Source organism: Staurois parvus, unplaced genomic scaffold (assembly GCF_062004578.1).
Source record: "Staurois parvus isolate SC_StPar_1 unplaced genomic scaffold, SC_StPar_1.0 ptg001108l, whole genome shotgun sequence".
Classification (NCBI taxonomy): domain Eukaryota; kingdom Metazoa; phylum Chordata; class Amphibia; order Anura; family Ranidae; genus Staurois; species Staurois parvus.
The window spans coordinates 519,663-544,464 of NW_028318904.1; the positions used below are offsets into that span (position 1 = coordinate 519,663).

At 48.3% G+C, this 24,802-nt stretch overlaps 1 protein-coding gene across 1 annotated transcript in view; it reads left to right on the forward strand.

The window, feature by feature from the left end:
* LOC149440236 (uncharacterized) overlaps positions 1-24,802 on the forward strand; it is a 52,744-nt gene that overhangs the window by 13,320 nt on the left and 14,622 nt on the right. Inside the window, exons 2-4 of the mRNA XM_089658870.1 lie at positions 296-598; positions 3,787-4,063; positions 20,585-20,700. Of these exons, the coding sequence (XP_089514996.1) occupies positions 296-598; positions 3,787-4,063; positions 20,585-20,700 (696 nt within the window). The remainder of the gene's footprint in view (positions 1-295; positions 599-3,786; positions 4,064-20,584; positions 20,701-24,802) is intronic.

Here is a 24,802-nt window from a genome sequence, read left to right on the forward strand (position 1 = left end):
AAATTTTAGCGACTCCTAAGTGGTAGTGCTACATAAAACTTTTTTTTAGCAGAGCAGGTGAAGATAGTTGTTGTTATCTGTGCTGAGGAATCAGGTTGGGAGTTCATACTATACCCCATCTGTTTGTGGGTGTGACTGCTCAAATGAGAACACCTTGCACTATCCTCAGATGAAGATGTGGTCCCCATGTTGGGAGTTCGCCATGTGCTGACTACACTTGTAGGTATGTGGTAGGAATCCTCCTGCATTATACTTCTTGGTGGAGAAGGTGTTTTATCACAATCTTCTTTTCTAGGGCTCTTTGGAGTGGGAACAATGGAGGACCTCACAGGAAGACAGAACATCACAGTCATATGTACCAACGAGAGTAATCCAAACAACGAAATACAATTATGGTGCAACTTGGAGACCTTCAACTGCTCCTCTATGAACACAAGCCAGGAGAAATTTACCATCGACCAGTCTTCCATCCAACCATCAGACAGGAAATGTGTGTTCAGGGCAAGAGGGGAAAAAGTCCAGAACTCAACCCTTGCCAATTACAGCTGCCAGAGTAGAGACGGGGTCAACGCATCCGCCATCTTCTCCACTGTGCCAGGTAGGTCACATTTGGGGATGTCACTGTGGAAGGCCAGTAGAGGAAGATGCCCCTGGCAGAGCAAAGACAGGAGGTGCATTGCCACACAGGGAAGTAAGAAAACTTTTTTGAAAACTCCAAGAATTCTGGGAAGTTTAAAAGATAAATGAAGTAAAAACTACTGAAACAGTTCAATGTTTGGGGTGGGACATTGGGAAGTGTGATAATAGTGGCCTTTGCTTTGGTTTGGAGGATCAAATATTATGTATAGAAATGTATGCGCTAAGTGGAGGTTACAAATAACGTTGTCGATACCCTAGAACATCTCAGGTCTAACCAATCATTGAGCCCGCTGGGAGGGCTCTCCCCAGGGAACCACCTAGATGTCTCCACCCAAAGGCCTACATAAGAGATAATCATTAACATTGGAAATTGTGACATTAGTGGCCTTCAGTGTTGCTCGGAGGATCAGCTATTATGTATAGAAATGCCTGATATCTTTAAAATCTGGGCAGAGCTTGCAGTGGTACCCTTAGGGCTCATTCGGGCAACAGATTAGTGCCATCCTCCGTGCAGAGCTGCTGGCAGATGCATGTACCTGGGAGCTTCGTGCAGCCTATTAAAGTGGAAGGTGGAGGTTACAAATAACATTGCTGGTACCCAAGAACATCTCAGGTCTAACCAATCACTGAGAGGTACTCCCTGGGGAACCACCTAGATGTCTCCACCCAAAGGCCTACATAGGAATGTCTGCCAGAGATAACATTGGGAATTGTGATATTAGTGGCCTTTACTCTTGCTTGGAGGATCAGATATTATGTATAGAAACGCCTGAGGTAGGTGGAGGTTACGAATAACATTGCTGGTACCCCAGAACATCTCAGGTCAAACCAATCATTGAGCCCATTGAGAGTGTTCTTCTCAGGGAACCACCTAGATGTCTCCACCCAAAGGCCTACATAAGAATGTCTGCTGGAGATAACCAATAACATTGGGAATTGTGATATTAGTGGCCTTTACTCTTGCTTGGAGGATCAGATATTATGTATAGAAATGCCTGAGGTAGGTGGAGGTTACGAATAACATTGCTGGTACCCCAGAGCATCTCAGGTCAAACCAATCATTGAGCCCATTGAGAGTGTTCTTCTCAGGGAACCACCTAGATGTCTCCACCCAAAGGCCTACATAAGAATGTCTGCCAGAGATAACCAATAACATTGGGAATTGTGATATTAGTGGCCTTTACTCTTGCTTGGAGGATCAGATATTATGTATAGAAACACCTGAGGTAGGTGGAGGTTACGAATAACATTGCTGGTACCCAAGAGCATCTCAGGTCAAACCAATCATTGAGCCCATTGAGTGTTTTCTTCTCAGGGAACCACTTAGATGGCTCCAACTAAAGGTCTACATACAGTATGAATGGCTGGCAGAGGTAACCTTCAATGCTGGGAAGTGCCACAGAGCAGAGATGCTTGAGGGTGATAAGATCGGAACTGCTTGCACTTAAGAGTCTGATATCTGGTGGCAATAAAATTGCTTCCTTCTGGTCCATAGAAAACTGAGATAAGGTAGAGCTCCAGGAAATGTGACTGGAACAGAAAGCAGGAGGTATGTGTAGCATGTTACCTTCCAAATCAGGGTTTCTCAACTAGGGTTCCTCCAGAGGTTGCCAGGGGTTCCTTGACCAATGAGCAGTTTCTGTCTCTCAGATAAGTTTCCACTGACACCTTTGATCATTTTAGATATCTATATCTATTTTTAGCTATTCCCATTGACCATCACACCAATGTATCACGAGTTATAGATACAGTATTTTATAGCAGGGGTTCCCCAAGCCTGGAAAGTTATTTCAAGGGTTCCTCTGTGTTTGAAAAAGTTGAGAAGGTCTGTTCTAAATGGTATCTTAAAAATCTAAGTGGAGCTTGCAGGGGTACCCTTAGGGCTCATTCAGGCGGCAGATTAATGCCATCCTCTGTGCAGAGTACCAGGGAGCACACGCACCACTGGCATGGACACAGTCACATGTCGAAGTCTGACTTGTGTACAGGGGTGGGTACCCAGTGCTTGGTGTGCACAGATTTCTGTGGACGGCCTGCATGCAACACCAAGGTGGATGTGCGTCCATCTGCCAGCGGGTCTGCACAGAGGATGGTGCTAATATGCCATCTGAATGAACCCTTAGAGCTTGCGCACATTCACATCAGTACCGGCTTTTAAAGAACTTACAATCGAAGGACCCTATCACACACACATACTAGGGCCAATCTACACAGAACCAATTAACCTACCACCACATCTATGGAGTGTGGGAGAAAACCAGACTACCTGGAGAAATCACCGTCAATACATTCCCTAACCCTCCCCTCTGGTCAACATACAATTAAAACATTCCACTTAAAGAATTTTAATTTTCAAAAAATACCTCTTAAAAATACATCATCTCTGGGTCTCTTGGCTGGTCTTTGCTCCATAGTAAGGTCGAGTTTAGTAGGAGGGGCTGGAAGGCTTTTATACACATCACAGGACACACACATAACAGGACTCTGCCTCAAGCAGTATACAGTATGAAAGAACGCATCCCTGACGTCCCTTTAGACGTGCATGCTCTTACCAGCTAACCACTGAATGCAGACAACTTTAGCTGTGTAATCTGTTGATCAGATGCTTGAGCAGCAGAGTGATTAGCAGATTGCACAGGTAAAGTTGGTTGCACCATCCTGTGGCCATCAGGGAGTAGCGTACACAGCTAAAAACTGACCTAGAGGTCCAGGAAATGGGTCTGGAAAGGACAGTGGGAAGTAAGTGTAATGTGATACTTTCTGAATGATATCTCCAAATGTGGTGTGAACATGCAGTGATACCCTAACAGCAATGCTTCTAGTCGCTTAAAATGGCACTGTGTTAAAAGGGGGGAGGGGAGGCAGGGGCGAAGAACACTGAAAAAAGGGTGAAAGTTTGCTTTAAAGTCTAGCCAAAACACATTGTGAGAATATTGTTAAACTGTCTCTATGAGTAAAGCCTGCAATGGTTTCATTCATACTAGAATGGCTGTCGTCAATCCTGATGCACAGAATGGGACCCAGCTGTCACACTGACATCCGGGCCCCGCAGATTACCCCCCCCCCCCCCCCGAGATCAGGCTCCAGTGGGCTCCCTATCCCCTCCACTATAGCTCCTCTTCTAAAATCTTTGTCTTCTTCTTCTAGATCCAAATACCACAACCTCGCCAGTATCTCACCCCGGTATGAATTACTGGGATGAAAGCAGCAAGAAACAACAAAATAACACCAATTTGCCGGGAAAAGAGGAGAGAAAAAAGCCACAAAACCCCCCAAAATGTAAAGGAAACAAAAAAAAAGGCAAATGTCCAAATGATGAAGTCCGGAATGGCAGGGATGAACCTGAATGCTGTAGTGATGATGGTAAAGCTAAAGATGGTCATGAAGACCATGGAGAGGACTTCAATGAGGGACCTAAGGATGGGTAAGATGACGGCCACAGTGGAAGGACAATTCTTTACTCTATGGAGAAATGGAAACCATTGGCAATGTATGGAAATCACTGGGAAAAGTGTGAATGATAGAAATTAGACCCCTGGTGTCCAATTTAAAGGGGATCTCTCCCCCTTCGAGTCCTGCACAGTTATGATTATCACCTATTTAGGGGATCCAGCGTTATCCTGCTAAGATCCTCTTCTTTGCTGTCCCCCACTTGGTCCTGAACCTCCATCTTCTTGTGTGACATCATCAGGAAGCTGCTGGCCTTCAAGGTTCATCTGGTGGCTCTTCCAGTGATAAGCCGCTGGGCCTGCCCCCTCCTCCTTCCTCAGTGAAGGACTATTCCTCCTGGGATATGTGATGTGCATAGGCTCAGCGGGGGGCAAAGTGCATTCTCCTAGGTGAGTGACGTGCATGAGGAGGGCGGCTCAGAGCTTTGTTATTACAAAAAAGGTACATTTTAAAAAAGCCCTATTTACACATTGGAGGGGAGGAGGGGTGGAGAGGAGGCAACATCGAGGGTGAAGATCCACTTTATAAGGACCCAAAGGGCAACATTTGTCTCCAAATGTCTTGTGGAGGACTGAATCTAGTGAGGACACGGCGGGAACTGACAGTCTGTCATACTGTGTCAGAATGGGGGAAACACTGGTATGTATTAGGCTGTCATTAGATTAGGGTGTTTAAACACACCCTGCCCCCCCCCCCCTTATATCAGATGTGTCCCCATCAGAATCCCCTCCTAAATTAGGGTTTCCATCTGTTCCCCATTGCATCAAGGTCCCCATCAGAGTGCCCCCTTACATCAGGATACTCATCAGAGTGCCCCCTTACATCAGGGTCCTCATCAGGATGTCCCCTTACATCAGAATACTCATAAAAGTGCCCCCTTACATAAGGGTCCTCATCAGAATGCCCCCTTACATCAGGATATTCATCAGAGTGCCCCCTTACATCAGGATACTCATCAGAGTGCCCCCTTACATAAGGGTCCTCATAAGAATGCCCCCTTACATCAGAATACTCATAAAAGTGCCCCCTTACATAAGGGTCCTCATCAGAATGCCCCCTTACATCAGGATATTCATCAGAGTGCCCCCTTACATCAGGATACTCATCAGAATGTCCCCTTACATCAGGATACTCATTAGAATGTCCCCTTACATCAGGATACTCATCAGAGTGCCCCCTTACATCAGGATACTCATCAGAGTGCCCCCTTACATCAGGATACTCATCAGAGTGCCCCCTTACATCAGGATACTCATCAGAGTGCCCCCTTACATTAGGATACTCATCAGAATGCCCCCTTACATCAGGATACTCATCAGAGTGCCCCCTTACATCAGGATACTCATCAGAATGTCCCCTTACATCAGGATACTCATCAGAGTGCCCCCTTACATCAGGATACTCATCAGAGTGCCCCCTTACATAAGGGTCCTCATCAGAATGCCCCCTTACATCAGAATACTCATAAAAGTGCCCCCTTACATAAGGGTCCTCATCAGAATGCCCCCTTACATCAGGATATTCATCAGAGTGCCCCCTTACATCAGGATACTCATCAGAATGTCCCCTTACATCAGGATACTCATTAGAATGTCCCCTTACATCAGGATACTCATCAGAGTGCCCCCTTACATCAGGATACTCATCAGAGTGCCCCCTTACATCAGGATACTCATCAGAATGTCCCCTTACATCAGGATACTCATCAGAGTGCCCCCTTACATCAGGATACTCATCAGAGTGCCCCCTTACATCATGATACTCATCAGAATGTCCCCTTACATCAGGGTCCTCATCAGAGTGCCCCCTTACATCAGGATACTCATCAGAATGCCCCCTTACATCAGGGTCCTCATCAGAGTGCCCCCTTACATCAGGATACTCATCAGAATGTCCCCTTACATCAGGGTCCTCATCAGAGTGCCCCCTTACATCAGGATACTCATCAGAATGCCCCCTTACATCAGGATACTCATCAGAGTGCCCCCTTACATCAGGATACTCATCAGAATGCCCCCTTACATCAGGATACTCATTAGAATGTCCCCTTACATCAGGATACTCATCAGAGTGCCCCCTTACATCAGGATACTCATCAGAGTGCCCCCTTACATTAGGATACTCATCAGAATGCCCCCTTACATCAGGATACTCATCAGAGTGCCCCCTTACATCAGGATACTCATCAGAATGTCCCCTTACATCAGGATACTCATCAGAGTGCCCCCTTACATTAGGATACTCATCAGAATGCCCCCTTACATCAGGATACACATCAGAGTGCCCCCTTACATCAGGATACTCATCAGAGTGCCCCCTTACATCAGGATACTCATCAGAGTGCCCCCTTACATCATGATACTCATCAGAATGTCCCCTTACATCAGGGTCCTCATCAGAGTGCCCCCTTACATCAGGATACTCATCAGAGTGCCCCCTTACATTAGGATACTCATCAGAATGCCCCCTTACATCAGGATACTCATCAGAGTGCCCCCTTACATCAGGATACTCATCAGAATGTCCCCTTACATCAGGATACTCATCAGAGTGCCCCCTTACATTAGGATACTCATCAGAATGCCCCCTTACATCAGGATACACATCAGAGTGCCCCCTTACATCAGGATACTCATCAGAGTGCCCCCTTACATCAGGATACTCATCAGAGTGCCCCCTTACATCATGATACTCATCAGAATGTCCCCTTACATCAGGGTCCTCATCAGAGTGCCCCCTTACATCAGGATACTCATCAGAATGCCCCCTTACATCAGGGTCCTCATCAGAGTGCCCCCTTACATCAGGATACTCATCAGAATGTCCCCTTACATCAGGGTCCTCATCAGAGTGCCCCCTTACATCAGGATACTCATCAGAATGCCCCCTTACATCAGGATACTCATCAGAGTGCCCCCATACATCAGGATACTCATCAGAGTGCCCCCTTTCATCAGGATACTCATCAGAGTGCCCCCATACATCAGGATACTCATCAGAATGCCCCCTTTCATCAGGATACTCATCAGAGTGCCCCCTTACATCAGGATACTCATCAGAATGCCCCCTTACATCAGGATACTCATCAGAGTGCCCCCTTACATCAGGATACTCATTAGAATACCCCCTTACATCAGGATACTCATCAGAATGCCCCCTTACATCAGGATCCTCATCAGAATGCCCCCTTACATCAGGATTCCTGCCTTAACAGATCCACCAACCTAGCAGGTCAACCTGAGGACACAGTGTGTACGTCTACATTGAACGGGTTATTGTACATCGATGTTGTGATGGTTTAGTTGAACAAACCACGCAGTTGACACAGATAGCTTCAGAGCATCAGAGTCCGCACAGCAGAAAAACGTTAACCCTTTGGAGGCACCTGCTTACAAATGTGAGTCCCAAAGTGAATCAAATGAGAAAAAAAAGGGATGGGATACAAATCTTCGTATCCCAATACTGGATTGAGACTCCTCTGTGCACAAAACCCCAACACACTGTTCCCTGATCACAATCTGCTCACCCTCCATGTTGACGGTTGAGGTCAGACCGAGCCCAATTGGAAACCATGGTCAGATGTTGCCACACACCTCCACTTCCTCCATCTCCAACCACAAGGATTCCACAATATTCTCTGCTCAGTAATGCGAATGATCCAATCTCATGCTCTCTGTTTGCACAAATGTTTAATATATAAAGCACACCCGACCCTCACATTGTGACGGCAACCATGTCGGCATTTACCTGGTTAAACAAATCCTATGGATCGGAAAAAACAACGCTCAACCCCCAGACCGCTAATACACCACTGACACTTCCACTGTCTAGAGTGTAAGGGGGGCTTTGATTGGCTAGTTTTGTCCCTACCCCCACTTCTGTCCTGCTAGAACACCGCCCCTCCTGCTGAGGCTGTAACCCTCCACCATATTGGGCGCCACTCCATACCAGAGGCCTCCACACCACATTCCCGACCTTTGACCTTTATGTCCCATGGAAGGAATGTCCACACATGAATAGAGTTGCTGCACTTTACTGATCGAACTCTATACATGGCACAGCAGTCACATCACAAGACGCTACCTTGTCACTCGCATTAAGTGGACAGTCCACAGCAGTCACATGTGAAAGCATTGCAGCACTTTAAAGCGGATCTCCACCCTCATAGGCAAGTGTGCTCCTTTCCTCACCTTATTTACATTGAACGGCACTTTTTTTTTTCCTCTAGAAAAATGTTCAACCCCATCCCTCTGTGCCTGTCAACCCCACCCCTTTGTGCCTGTCAACCCCACCCCTCTGTGCCTGTCAACCCCACCCCTCTGTGCCTGTCAACCCCACCCCTCTGGGTCTGTCAACCCCACCCCTCTGTGCCTGTCAACCCCACCCCTCTGTGCCTGTCAACCCCACCCCTCTGGGTCTGTCAACCCCACCCCTCTGTGCCTGTCAACCCCACTCCACTGTGCCTGTCAACCCCACCCCTCTGGGCCTGTCAACCCCACCCCTCTGTGCCTGTCAACCCCACTCCTCTGTGCCTGTCAACCCCACTCCTCTGTGCCTGTCAACCCCACCCCTCTGGGCCTGTCAACTCCACCCCTCTGGGCCTGTCAACCCCACCCCTCTGTGCCTGTCAACCCCACCCCTCTGTGCCTGTCAACCCCACCCCTCTGGGCCTATCAACCCCACCCCTCTGTGCCTGTCAACCCCACCCCTCTGTGCCTGTCAACCCCACCCCTCTGGGCCTGTCAACCCCACCCCTCTGTGCCTGTCAACCCCACCCCTCTGTGCCTGTCAACCCCACTCCTCTGTGCCGGTCAACCCCACCCCTCTGGGCCTGTCAACCCCACCCCTCTTTGCCTGTCAACTCTACCCCTCTGTGCCTGTCAACCTCACCCCTCTGTGCCTGTCAACCCCACCCCTCTGTGCCTATCAACCCCACTCCTCTGTGCCTGTCAACCCCACCCCTCTGTGCCTGTCAACTCCACCCCTCTGTGCCTATCAACCCCACTCCTCTGTGCCTGTCAACCCCACCCCTCTGTGCCTATCAACCCCACTCCTCTGTGCCTGTCAACCTCACCCCTCTGTGCCTGTCAACCCCACCCCTCTGTGCCTATCAACCCCACTCCTCTGTGCCTGTCAACTCCACCCCTCTGTGCCTATCAACCCCACTCCTCTGTGCCTGTCAACCTCACCCCTCTGTGCCTGTCAACCCCACCCCTCTGTGCCTATCAACCCCACTCCTCTGTGCCTGTCAACCCCACCCCTCTGTGCCTGTCAACCCCACCCCTCTGTGCCTGTCAACTCCACCCCTCTGTGCCTGTCAACCCCACCCCTCTGTGCCTATCAACCCCACCCCTCTGGCCCTACCTTTGTGCTTGTCATTCCTCTCTTCTCAGTGCCTCTTGGGATACGTAGGAGGCACAGAGAAAAGAGGGGGGGATGGGCCTAGCAGCGCATCATCACGGGGCCCAGCGACTGAACCCAGAAGAGCTGGGAGGCCTCGTGAAGACACCATGTAAGAAGATGGCGGTGCTGGGCAGAATTCTGAGAAGTCTCTGGAGGACACCACTGGATCCTCTGGGCGGGTGAGTATCTGAAATGCTCAAAACCCCCATAAAGGTAGGTAGGGGTGTAGAAAAAAAAAATGGCGGGGGGGGAGCCTGGAGATCATCTCCCCCGAACACTCATCCTTAACCCGGGGTCATTACCGTAGTACTCACAGGGCCACTCTCTGGAGTCACTTCCTCCTTAGGTACAGCTCTCTGGGGACCCTCCAAGGAGAACAGGGAACACGTGGCCTGGCCTACAAGGGCTTTTGCCATTTCCCTAGTCCCCACCTCCATAAGGGCCAGGAAGTTCACACCCGACACCCCCTGCTGGTTCCATCTGTGCTAGTGGGGGGTGTTTGGCTCCCAAGTCCAGTCTGCTTGCTGGGCTCCCCCCAACCTGGCTTACATATGGCATGGACTTACCCATGACATCACTACAGGAGGGCTCTACATAAAAGGGGCCCAACACCTGATGACACTCTTCTGGTACAGAGCCACCTAGCGGCAACATCGCTTACTGCACCTACCTACAAGAAGTTACTCCGACAGAGTCATTATAGGCTCCAGTCAGGGCTTGGTTTCATGGGGAGCGTATGGGAGCGTGGGGGAATGTGGGGGAGCGTATGGGAGTGTGGGGGAATGTGGGGGAGCGTATAGGAGTGTGGGGGAATGTGGGGGAGCGTATGGGAGTGTGGGGGAATGTGGGGGAGCGTGGGGGAATGTGGGGGAGAGTGGGGGAATGTGGGGGAATGTGGGGGAGCGTATGGGAGTGTGGGGGAATGTGGGGGAGCGTGGGGGAATGTGGGGGAGAGTGGGGGAACGTGGTGGAGAGTGGGGGAATGTGGGGGAGCGTATGGGAGTGTGGGGGAATGTGGGGGAGCGTGGGGGAATGTGGGGGAATGTGGGGGAGCGTATGGGAGTGTGGGGGAATGTGGGGGAGCGTGGGGGAATCTGGGGGAATCTGGGGGAGCGTGGGGGAATGTGGGGGAGCGTATGGGAGTGTGGGGGAATGTGGGGGAATGTGGGGGAGCGTATGGGAGTGTGGGGGAATGTGGGGGAGAGTGGGGGAACGTGGTGGAGAGTGGGGGAATGTGGGGGAGCGTATGGGAGTGTGGGGGAATGTGGGGGAGCGTGGGGGAATGTGGGGGAGCGTATGGGAGTGTGGGGGAATGTGGGGGAGCGTATGGGAGTGTGGGGGAATGTGGGGGAGCGTATGGGAGTGTGGGGGAATGTGGGGGAGCGTATGGGAGTGTGGGGGAATGTGGGGGAGCGTGGGGGAATGTGGGGGAGAGTGGGGGAACGTGGTGGAGAGTGGGGGAGCATAGTTGCGGTACCTCCAGCACTGGATGTATAAAATGGCAAGGGGTTCTGGAGTGTGCTTGAAGGTCTATTGATGCTGGGGGATCTATTGTTGGTGGGGGATCTATTGTTTCCAGGGGTCGAGTGTTGCTGGGGGGATCTATTGTTTCCGGGGATCTATTGTTGCTGAGGGATCTATTGTTTTTGGGCGTTTATTGTTGCTGGAGGATCTATCGTTGATTGGGATATCTGTTGTTTCCAGGGGTCTATTGTTGCTGGGGTCTTTTGTTGCTGGGGGTCTATTGTTTCCAGGGGTCTTTTGTTGGTGGGGGATATATTGTTTCCAGGGGGCTATTGTTGCTGGGGGGTCTATTGTTCCCAGGGGTCTATTGTTGGTGGGGGATCTATTGTTTCCAGGGGTCTATTGGTGGGGGATCTATTGTTGGTGGGGGATCTACTGTTTCCAGGGTGTATTGCTGCTGGCTGAAGGGGATCTATTTTATTCCTTTATCTTTAACAAATTACTTAGCACAACAATTTGATATGTATTCTCTAAAAGGGGCGGTACCGGGAGGTGTGTAGGAGGTGGAGCCAATGAACAACTAGGGGGTGGATGTATAACCGGTTTGCTAAACGAATGTGACACTCCTCCGCTCAGCTGCAACGGGACTTGCTGTACTCCATGATATAGACCAGGGGTCTCCAAACTGGGGCCCTTTGCTTGCCTTTATCTGGCCCTTGAGGCATTATTCTTGCCACTGACACCATCTATGGGGTACTATTCCCTCCACTGACACCAACAATGGGGTACTATTCCCTCCACTGACACCAACAATGGGGTACTATTCCTTCCACTGACACCAACAATGGGGTACTATTCCTTCCACTGACACCAACAATGGGGCACTATTCCTTCCACTGACACCATGTATGGGGTACTATTCCCTCCACTGACACCAACAATGGGGTACTATTCCCTCCACTGACACCAACAATGGGGTACTATTCCCTCCACTGACACCAACAATGGGGTACTATTCCCTCCACTGACACCAACAATGGGGTACTATTCCCTCCACTGACACCATGTATGGGGTACTATTCCCTCCATTGACACCAACAATGGGGAACTATTCCCTCCACTGACACCATGTATGGGGTACTATTCCCTCCACTGACACCAACAATGGGGTACTATTCCCTCCACTGACACCATGTATGGGGTACTATTCCCTCCACTGACACCATGTATGGGGTACTATTCCCTCCATTGACACCAACAATGGGGTACTATTCCTTCCACTGACACCAACAATGGGGTACTATTCCCTCCACTGACACCAACAATGGGGAACTATTCCTTCCACTGACACCAACTATTTCTCCACCAATATCAAAGATGTGGCTATTGTTTACTCCCTCCGGGCACAGTCCGGTCCCCCTAAAGTCTGAAGGACAATAAACTGGCCCTTTCTTTGGGCCTCTTTCACCCGGACGTTCCGGATGTTCGTTTGTCATCTGTCCGTTTATGGATGAAATATGTACCCCCATGTATTTCTATGGACTATCAGATGTAAATGGATGATCATCCCCGACGGGGAGAGAAATGTTTTGTTTACTAACAGTCCTCCTCCCTGTCAGCTCAGGCACACAGCACAGCACAGCCATCCAGAGCAGTGTGAGTACAGTGAAGCACACAGACCCCGCCCCCTTGTAACACACTCCCAGCACACAGGTAACCCTTTGATTACCCCTCATATTAACCCCTTCCTGCCCAGTGCTATTGGTACCGGGGTATCGAATTAAAATTCACTGAGGTTCAAGAAGTAAAATTTGCATGCATCAGAGGTCCGAATCTCATGTAGGCCCCTGTAGTTCATTTTCGTGTGTGCCAAACTACGGAAAAACAAATATAAACTGATTTAAAAAATGGATGTAAACTGCTGAAAAAAATGGATGTAAACTGATGGAAAATAAAACTGATGAAAAAAAATGGATGTAAAGTGATGAAAAAAATGGATGTAAAGTGATGAAAAAAATGGATGTAAACTGGTGAAAAAAAACGGATGAAAAAATGGATGTAAACTGGTGAAAAAAAACGGATGAAAAAATGGATGTAAACTGATGAACAAAACGGATATAAACTAATGAAAAAAACGGATGTAAACTGAGGGAAAAAAAATGGATGTAAACTGATGAAAATAAAATGGATGTAAACTGATGAAAAAAAAACAGATGTAAACTGATGAAAAAAATGGATGTAAACTGATGAAAAAAAAAAAAACTGATATAAACTGATGTAAAAAACGGATATAAACTGATGAAAAAAAAATGGATATAAACTGTTGAAATAAACAAATGTAAACTTTTGAAAAAAATAGATGTAAACTGATTAAAAAACCCCCGGATGTAAACTGATGAAAAAATGGATTTAAATAGATGGGGAAAAAAAAGGATGTAAACTGATGAAAAAAAAAACAGATGTAAACAAGGGATGTAAACTGATGAAAGATAAAAGGATTTAAATTGATGAATAAAAAACAGATGTAAACAACGGATGTAAACTGATGAGAAACAACTGATGAAACTGATGAAAAATAAATGGATGTAAAATGATGAAAAATAAATGGATGTAAACTGCTGAAAAAAATAGATGTACACTGAAAAAAATAAAAAACGGATATAAACTGATGAAAAAAAACGGATATAAACTGATGAAATTAAAAAAAAAAATGGATATAAACTGATGAAATAAACGAATGTAAACTTTTGAAAAAAAAATAGATGTAAACTGATGAAAAAAATGGATTTTAATTGATGGGGAAAAAAAGGATGTAAACTGATGAAAAAAAAAAAAACAGATGTAAACAACGGATGTAAACTGATGAAAGATAAAAGGATGTAAACTGATGGGAAAAAACGGATGTAAACTGATGGGAAAAAACGGATGTAAACTGATGGGAAAAAACGGATGTAAACTGATGACAAAAAAAAAAGATGTAAACTGATGAAAACAACGGATGTAAACTGATGGGAAAAAACGGATGTAAACTGATGGGAAAAAACGGATGTAAACTGATGACAAAAAAAAAAGATGTAAACTGATGAAAACAACGGATGTAAACTGATGGGAAAAAACGGATGTAAACTGATGACAAAAAAAAAGATGTAAACTGATGAAAAAAAAACAGATGTAAACAAGGGATGTAAACTGATGAAAGATAAAAGGATTTAAATTGATGAATAAAAAACAGATGTAAACAACGGATGTAAACTGATGAGAAAAAACGGATGAAACTGATGAAAAATAAATGGATGTAAAATGATGAAAAATAAATGGATGTAAACTGCTGAAAAAAATAGATGTACACTGAAAAAAATAAAAAACGGATATAAACTGATGAAAAAAAACGGATATAAACTGATGAAATTTAAAAAAAATAAAAAAAATGGATATAAACTGATGAAATAAACGAATGTAAACTTTTGAAAAAAAAATAGATGTAAACTGATGAAAAAAATGGATTTTAATTGATGGGGAAAAAAGGATGTAAACTGATGAAAAAAAAAAAACAGATGTAAACAACGGATGTAAACTGATGAAAGATAAAAGGATGTAAACTGATGGGAAAAAACGGATGTAAACTGATGGGAAAAAACGGATGTAAACTGATGGGAAAAAACGGATGTAAACTGATGACAAAAAAAAAAGATGCAAACTGATGAAAACAACGGATGTAAACTGATGGGAAAAAACGGATGTAAACTGATGGGAAAAAACGGATGTAAACTGATGGGAAAAAACGGATGTAAACTGATGACAAAAAAAAAAAGATGTAAACTGATGAAAACAACGGATGTAAACTGATGGGAAAAAACGGATGTAAACTGATGACAAAAAAAAAGATGTAAACTGATGAAAACAACGGAATACCCGTGTGAAAGGGACCTTAGAAATGACCTCAATGTGTAAAACAAAAAGAAGGAATTTGGAGCGGTGGAAGGCTCTTCAATCATGGAAGATAATTGTAATTGATAGAATACGGCAGGTTTTGTTGCAGCCGATCGGACGGGTTACGTTCGATGATCTGTTTGAACATAGGCCCCCTGGTGTTACTTTGGAAGGAAATATCTGATTTTTCCCATTAACGATACAATTCTGGTTCTGCTACAAAGGATTGCAAAGTTATGTACAAATGACACGTAACAATAATAACGACTAGAAAAGCTCCAATTTCTGGGGATATTGTGTGAAGTGTTCATGTCTGCACCAGTAGTCTACAACTGGAGTGGGCGGAGTAACTGGGTGGAGTGGGCGGAGTAACTGGGTGGAGTGGGCGGAGTAACTGTGTAAAGGTTGTCCTGATTTTTCAGCTCACACTCTAGTTTTGAACATTGCGCCATTCATTCCTATGGGACCAATTTCACCACAAAAACGGCGATATTCCGTGAACCATTCGGCGAAACGTTCCACAAAGTAATAGCGCGCCAATCGGGAACAATCCGCACGTTTCCCTATATTACTGTCTATGTCGTGTAAAGACTGTGGGAGGAGTTAGGGGGGTAAATTTGGCTCTAATAATAAGAATATATATGTGAGATAACAGGAAGTGGTCGCCAGGCAACAACACTTAACAATAAAAATGTGACAATAAAAAAGGGAATATAACAAAATAAAAATATGGTTAAAAAAAATGTAACAAAAAGTATTTCAGGTCCTTCTATAGCGCCATCAATGTACGCAGCGCTTTACATATATTGTACATCACATCAGTCCCCGCCCCCGAGAAGCGTACAATCTAAGGTCCCTACCCCTCAAGGGGCGTAAAATCTAAGGTCCCTAACCCTCAAGGGGCGTACAATCTAAGCTCCCTAACCCCCAGGGGGCGTACAATCTAAGGTCCCTAACCCCCAGGGGGCGTACGATCTAAGGTCCCTAACCCCCAAGGGGTGTACAATTTAAGGTCCCTAACCCTCAAGGGGCGTACAATCTAAGGTCCCTAACCCTCAAGGGGCGTACAATCTAAGGTCCCTAACCCTCAAGGGGCGTACAATCTATGGGCCCTAACCCTCAAGGAGCGTACAATCTAAGGTCCCTAACCCTCAAGGAGTGTACAATCTAAGGTCCCTAACCCTCAAGGGGCGTACAATCTATGGGCCCTAACCCTCAAGGAGCGTACAATCTAAGGTCTCTAACCCCCAAGGGGCGTACAATCTAAGCTCCCGAACCCCCAAGGGGCGTACAATCTAAGGCTCTCTAACCCCCAAGGGGCGTACAATCTAAGCTCCCTAACCCCCAAGGGGCGTACAATCTAAGGCTCTCTAACCCCCAAGGGGCGTACAATCTAAGCTCCCTAACCCCCAAGGGGCGTACAATCTAAGGTCCCTAACCCTCAAGGGGCGTACAATCTAAGGTCCCTAACCCTCAAGGGGCGTACAATCTAAGGTCCCTAACCCTCAAGGGGCGTACAATCTAAGGGCCCTAACCCTCAAGGGGCGTACAATCTAAGGTCCCTAACCCTCAAGGGGCGTACAATCTAAGGTCCCTAACCCTCAAGGGGCGTACAATCTAAGGGCCCTAACCCTCAAGGGGGGTACAATCTAAGGTCCCTAACCCTCAAGGGGCGTACAATCTAAGGTCCCTAACCCTCAAGGGGGGTACGATCTAAGGTCCCTAACCCTCAAGGAGTGTACAATCTAAGGTCCCTAACCCCTCAAGGAGCGTACAATCTAAGGTCCATAACCCCGAGGGGGCGTACAATCTAAGGGCCCTAACCCTCAAGGGGCGTACAATCTAAGGTCCCTAACCCTCAAGGGGCGTACAATCTAAGGGCCCTAACCCTCAAGGGGGGTACAATCTAAGGTCCCTAACCCTCAAGGGGCGTACAATCTAAGGGCCCTAACCCTCAAGGGGCGTACAATCTAAGGTCCCTAACCCTCAAGGGGCGTACAATCTAAGGGCCCTAACCCTCAAGGGGGGTACAATCTAAGGTCCCTAACCCTCAAGGGGCATACAATCTATGGGCCCTAACCCTCAAGGAGCGTACAATCTAAGGTCCCTAACCCTCAAGGGGTGTACAATCTAAGGTCCCTAACCCCTCAAGGAGCGTACAATCTAAGGTCCCTAACCCCTCAAGGAGCGTACAATCTAAGGTCCCTAACCACATACACACTAGGACCGTACAACCTACCAGCATGTACCTTGGAGTGTGGGAGGAAGCTGACGTACCCAATGGCAACTCCTTCAATATCCTCCATTGCCCCCTCTCCCCTTCTGATCAACCTGCCATTAAAACCGTTCGATTACATGATGTCCTTTCCCCTGGTCATGTGATCGCTGGGCCTTTCTGCTGGGATTGGCTCCATAGTAAGATTGACTTTAATCGAAGGAGCCATCAAGGATCCTAAAAATGGAACCTTCCTCAGGAGTATTACTTGAGAGAACACATCCCTGGCATCCCTTTAGAAGTGCATGCTCTTATTTGCGGGGACCTTAGCTCTGCAATCTGCTGCTCGACGATGATTATTATTCAGGATTTATATAGTGCCAACAGTCAGCTCAGCGCTTTACAAAATGATCCAAGGGACTGATCAGCAGATTGCAAAGCTAAAGCCTGCACCGCCCAGCGGCCAGCAGGAAAGAGCATGCATGTCTAAAAGGATGCTGGGGACATGTTCTTTCACACAATGCTTGCAGCGACTGACAGCAGTCCTGAAGACAATACCAACACGTTGAGAAGAGAAAGCATGATTGATGGCAGAGAACTTGTCATAGGAACAGAGGGGAGATCTTCCAATGGGGACATCAGTTCCAATCACAACTAAGATGGACATTCGTTTGGTGACAATTTTGTTTCTTCCTGTTTCACCTCCGGAACAGGAAGTGGGAGGAGATCCCACCAACAGAGCAAAGACAACAATCACTAGAAACGGGGTTTCACCTTTCCCTACTCCATCCAATACTAATTGAAAAAAAAAAAAAGTCTTGACTGTAGATACACTTTAAGAGCCACGCCCATCTGTGGGCTGTTCCCAGACTGATACTGATTCTGTCACATGACTTGTGAAAATGGAGCCCCCAGCCTGTGACTGGACAGTGATGGGAGAAGCAGCACAGCGATGAGCTCATCCCTGCGTCACTCTGCTCTCTCCTCCTATCAGCAGGCTTCTTCGCAGTAACGCACCTGATATTGCGCATGCTCTGCACTTCAATGCACGTCCACCTGCAGGCATTCATCCACAGCAATGCATTCCATGTGTGTGGCGGTGCAACGGCCAGGAACCCTTTCTGTGCAGTGCGCTGCGAGAAAGGTGCCTCAGTGCATGGGGGGGCCATTCCATGCAGTCAGGCATGCAGCGTGAGCTATTGCGCATGTTTTACCGCAACCAGGGAGTGCAAATACGCCCCAATGGTGATGATTGGCTGCAAAATGAATTTCTTTCTATCTGAGTTCAGCCTCAAAGTGTTACTAAACCCCCAACAGTACAATCGGTCTGTAGATGCAGGAAAGCATGCTGGTTATACTCACTGTGGGACCTAAGGGGTTAATCCTCTGCATTGTGTAAAAAGGCTGTTTGATCCTGTCTTCTCTGATCCTCCCCTTCCAGTGTCCCCAATCCATCTGCTGATAGCACAGAACTCTAGGAGTCACTCTGCACATGCTCAGTTTGGTGTCTATGGCTAAAGAGGGTTTTTTTTTTTTGGGAGAGTGCATGTGATCAGAACAGGGCCAATCCAGACAGAGGTCAGTGGTCCTGCATCCTCCTAGAGCAGAAAGCAAAATCCTCCTACAAGCTTTAACACTGATAGAAGTCAGAGGACGGCAATATACTGCTGATGAGAAAAGGGATTTAGCAGTTTATATTTACTAATATAATTGCATTTCCATGTTGTGTGTACTGTGGGAGACCAGATATAGTGAATGCGGGGTCCGGGGAGAGCGGATATAGTGAATGCGGGGTCCGGGGAGAGCGGATATAGTGAATGCGGGGTCCGGGGAGAGCGGATATAGTGAATGCGGGGTCCGGGGAGAGCGGATATAGTGAATGCGGCGTCCGGGGAGAGCGGATATAGTGAATGCTGGGTCCGGGGAGAGTGAATATAGTGAATGCGGGGTCCGGGGAGAGCGGATATTGTGAATGCGGGGTCCGGGGAGAGCGGATATTGTGAATGCGGGGTCCGGGGAGAGCGGATATTGTGAATGCGGGGTCCGGGGAGAGCGGATATAGTGAATGCGGGGTCCGGGGAGAGCGGATACAGTGAATGCGGGGTCCGGGGAGAGCGGATATAGTGAATGCGGGGTCCGGGGAGAGCGGATATAGTGAATGCGGGGTCCGGGGAGAGCGGATATAGTGAATGCGGGGTCCGGGGAGAGCGGATATAGTGAATGCGGGGTCCGGGGAGAGCGGATATAGTGAATGCGGGGTCCGGGGAGAGCGGATATAGTGAATGCGGCGTCCGGGGAGAGCGGATATAGTGAATGCTGGGTCCGGGGAGAGTGAATATAGTGAATGCGGGGTCCGGGGAGAGCGGATATTGTGAATGCGGGGTCCGGGGAGAGCGGATATTGTGAATGCGGGGTCCGGGGAGAGCGGATATTGTGAATGCGGGGTCCGGGGAGAGCGGATATAGTGAATGCGGGGTCCGGGGAGAGCGGATACAGTGAATGCGGGGTCCGGGGAGAGCGGATATAGTGAATGCGGGGTCCGGGGAGACCGGATATAGGGAATGCGGGGTCCGGGGAGAGCGGATATAGTGAATGCGGGGTCCGGGGAGACTGGATATAGGGAATGCGGGGTCCGGGGAGAGCGGATATAGGGAATGCGGGGTCCGGGGAGAGCAGATATAGTGAATGCGGGGTCCGGGGAGAGTGAATATAGTGAATAGGGGTCCAGGGAGAGCGGATATAGTGAATGCGGGGTCCGGGGAGAGCGGATACAGTGAATGCGGGGTCCGGGGAGAGCGGATATAGTGAATGCGGGGTCCGGGGAGAGCGGATACAGTGAATGCGGGGTCCGGGGAGAGCGGATACAGTGAATGCGGGGTCGGGGGAGAGCGGATACAGTGAATGCGGGGTCCGGGGAGAGCGGATATAGTGAATGCGGGGTCCGGGGAGAGCGGATACAGTGAATGCGGGGTCCGGGGAGAGCGGATACAGTGAATGCGGGGTCCGGGGAGAGCGGATATAGTGAATGCTGGGTCCGGGGAGAGCGAATATAGTGAATAGGGGTCCGGGGAGAGTGAATATAGTGAATGCGGGGTCCGGGGAGAGCGGATATAGGGAATGCGGGGTCCGGGGAGAGCGGATATAGTGAATGCGGGGTCCGGGGAGAGCGGATATAGTAAATGCGGGGTCCGGGGAGAGCGGATATAGTGAATGCGGGGTCCGGGGAGAGCGGATATAGTGAATGCGGGGTCCGGGGAGAGCGGATACAGTGAATGCGGGGTCCGGGGAGAGCGGATACAGTGAATGCGGGGTCCGGGGAGAGCGGATACAGTGAATGCGGGGTCCGGGGAGAGCGGATACAGTGAATGCGGGGTCCGGGGAGAGCGGATATAGTGAATGCGGGGTCCGGGGAGAACGGTACAGTGAATGCGGGGTCCGGGGAGAGCAGATATAGTGAACGTTGTCCTCTTTCCTCTCTTTCAGCTACGTACGGCTGTACACCGCCATCGCCACCTTCGCCGCCATCGCCGCCATCTCTGTGCTCCTCCTCATGCTGGCCGCCTTCTTCCTCTGGAAATGGAAAAAGAGAATAGAACAACGTAAGGGGGAAATACGTGTTCGGTTCGTATTGTAGTGAATCAAACTTCAGAAATTTTAGTTATTCAAAGATTTGGATGTATCCAGATTTCCAGATTGCAATAGTAACAGATTCAACCACATCCGGCCCATGTGTATAAACGGCCGGACGGGGGCAGTGCAGGGGCGGGTTGCAGTACATAAACGGTGCCCGCCATTTTACCCTGCCCTCCCTGGTAGTGCGCGGCACCGATCGCTGTATGGGAAATGATGATAAATGAGACCTTCTGCGCGTAAATGGAAACCTACAGAAAACTGCTATCACCTGACCTGCCTTCACTGGGTAAAATGACAATATTAGAAAGAATGATGAAGCGCTACAAATAATAAGTAAAAAACACAAAAAAAGGCAACATATAAATAAATAAATATGTGTAACATGTGACGGTACAAAAGAACACTCAGTGTAATCATCCAATTGGATCTACACCCTGCTCCAAATTATTCTGCAAATTCTATTTAAGGTCACAAAGATGAAATCTTTTGTTTTTCAGTGTAACTCATGGATGGCATTGTGTGTCAGGGCTCTTTTGATCACTGAAAACAATCTGGGACATCTGTGATAATTAGATTGGCCGGGGAGCCCAATTGAAGGAAAAACTCCTAAAGGACGGCGTTCCACATTATTAAGCAGAGCGCCATTTTCAAGCAATGTGGGGAAGAAAAAGGATCTCTCTGCTGCTGAAAAGAGTGAAATAGTTCGATGCCTTGGACGAGGGATGAAAACATTCGATATTTCATGAAAACGTAAGCGTGATCATCGCACTATGAAGAGATTTGTGGCTGATTCAGAGCACAGACGGGTTGGTGCAGATAAAGGCACATTGAGGAAGATTTCTGCCAGATCCATGCATCGGATCAAGAGAGCAGCTGCTAAAATCCCATTACAGAGCAGCAAACAGATATTTGAAGCTGCTGGTGCCTCTGGAGTCCCACGGACATCAAGGTGTAGAGTCCTCCAGAGTCCTGCAACTGTGCAGAAACCTTGTATTCGGCCACCACTAACCAATGCTCACAAGCAGAAACGGCTGCATTGGGCAGAAAAATACATGAAGACTCATTTTCAAACAGTCCTGTTCACTGATGAGTGCCGTGCAACCCTGGATGGTCCAGATGGATGGAGTAGTGGATGGTTGGTGGACGGCCACCCTGTTCCAACAAGGCTGCGACGTCAGCAAGGCGGTGGTGGAGTCATGTTTTGGGCCGGAATCATGGGAACAGAGCTGGTCGGCCCCTTTAGAGCCCCCGAAGGTGTAAAGATGACCTCTGCAAAGTATGTGGAGTTTATGACTGACCACTTTCTTTCCTGGTACAGAAGGAAGAACTATGCTTTCCGTAATAAAATCATCTTCATGCATGACAATGCACCATCTCATGCTGCAAAGAATACCTCTGCATCAATGGCTGCTATGGGGATAAAAGGAGAGATAGTCATGGTGTGGCCTCCATCCTCCCCTGACCTCAATCCTATGGAGAACCTTTGGAGCATCCTCAAGCAAAAGATCTATGAGGGTGGGAGGCAGTTTACATCCAAACAGCAGCTCTGGGAGGCGATTCTGACATCTTGTAAACAAATTCAAGCAGAAACTGTCCAAAAACTCCCAAGTTCAATGGATGCGAGACTTGTGATCTGCTATCAGATAAGGGCTCCTATGTTACAATGTAACGTGACCGCTTCAAATGTTTACAAAGTTACAATGTTGGGAAAAGTTTGATTGAAATAGCTTTTGATTTCAGTAAATTTGCTGCAAACACAACAAATGACAATTTTCAACCTATAAAGTCGACCACCCCCTCCTCCTCAAAAAACTACACTCCTTCGGCCTCAGAGATTCTGCTCTCTCCTGGCTCTCATCCTACCTGTCACAACGCTCCTTCAGTGTTACCTATAATGCTACCACCTCCCCCTCACTCCCCCTCTCTGTTGGGGTCCCTCAAGGCTCTGTCCTCGGGCCCCTTCTCTTCTCCATCTACACCTCCTCCCTTGGCCAACTCATACACTCTCACGGCTTCAACTACCACCTATATGCCGACGACACACAAATCTATCTCTCAACCCCCCACCTCACCCCCTCAGTCTCCACCCGAATCACACACCTACTGAGCGACATATCAGACTGGATGTCGCTCCACTTCCTTAAACTGAACCTCTCCAAAACCGAGTTTCTTGTCTTCCCCCCCAGCCCGGACACCCCCCCCCATTGACTTCTCTATCACATCGAACAATGCCACCATCAAACCCGCCCCGCAGGCCAGAGTACTTGGTGTCATTCTGGACTCCAACCTATCCTTCCAGCCCCAAGTCCAATCACTAACAAACTCGTGCAGACTCCACCTCCGCAACATGCAGACTCCACCTCCGCAACATGCAGACTCCACCTCCACAACATCGCCAAAATCCGCACGTTCCTAACCCCAGAAACCACTAAACAGCTCATCCACTCCCTCATCATGTCACGACTCGACTACTGCAACTCCCTCCTCACTGGCCTGCCTCGCCGCTGGCTATCCCCGCTTCAGTCCATCCTGAATACGGCAGCCAGACTCATTCACCTTTCCAACCGCTCCGTTTCCGCCCCCCCTGCCAATCCCTCCACTGGCCTCCACTCAGTGTCCTCCACCCCTCTCTGCCAATCCCTCCACTGGCCTCCACTCAGTGTCCTCCACCCCCCTCTGCCAATCCCTCCACTGGCCTCCACTCAGTGTCCTCCACCCCTCTCTGCCAATCCCTCCACTGGCCTCCACTCAGTGTCCTCCACCCCTCTCTGCCAATCCCTCCACTGGCCTCCACTCAGTGTCCTCCACCCCCCTCTGCCAATCCCTCCACTGGCCTCCACTCAGTGTCCTCCTCCCCTCTCTGCCAATCCCTCCACTGGCTTCCGATTGCGCAACGGATCAAATTCAAAATCCTAACACTGACGTACAAAGCCGTCCACCATACTGCCCCGAACTACATCACTGACCTAATATCCAAGTACCGCCCAACACGCACACTCCGCTCCTCACAAGACCTCCTTCTCTCTAGTTCCCTGGTCTCCTCCTCCCATGCCCGCCTCCAGGACTTCTCCAGGGTGTCACCCATCCTCGGGAACTCCCTGCCCCAACCCATCAGATTATCACCTACTCTCCTCTCCTTTAGGCACACCCTGAAAACCCATCTCTTCAGGGAAGCCTACCCCACCCCTGCTAACTTGCCGACCTCCTCCACTCTTCCTACCACCCCATCCCCCACAGCTATCACCTCCTGTGCCACCATCCCCTCCCTCCTAGATTGTAAGCTCCAAGGAGCAGGGCCCTCGATCCCCTCATGTTTTGCATTGTATTGTTGTTCTGTCACATGTTCTGTCCCCCTCTGTAATGTACAGCGCTGAGCCAACTATCGGCACTTTATAAATACTGTATAATAATAATAATAATAATAAAGTGTTTTGAAACTTACCGTGTGGAATAATTTGGAACAAAAATCCTGTTATCATTAGGAGGTTTGTTCAATAAAATGTGAATTGTACTCTTCTAGTTGTAACCTGAGAATTCTGCCGACTGTTATTTACATCAATTATTGAGGGAAATGAGAAAAATATCATTTGCAGAATAATTTGGAACACGGTGTAATAAAGTGCTGATTGAAGTGAACAGGTGATGCCTGTAGCAATAAAATAGTGTGAACCCTTTTTCCTGATGGAAAAAATACACAAAAAACAACAAAAACCTCCCCCTGCCCACATAGGGGACTAATGATCAATATTGTGTGACCCCTCAGGGGGTGAAAACACGACACAATGTGACCAGTGCCAGTAGTGAATAGCTCAAAATTCCAATACGAATAAATACATAAACATGCATAAAATCAAAGAAATGAATGTCCAAACACTCTAAATGCCACCATACGGGTGCATGTAATCAGTAAAAATGTCCCAAAAACACAGGCTAATGACTGCAAGCCAACAAACTGCTGCTCGGGTTAAGATGATCTTCAAAACAGGTGACAGGAATCCTAAATGGCAGAAATGCCCCCTCACCTCCGGAGACCACAAGGGCCGCTCGCCTTATAAATCTCACCACGAT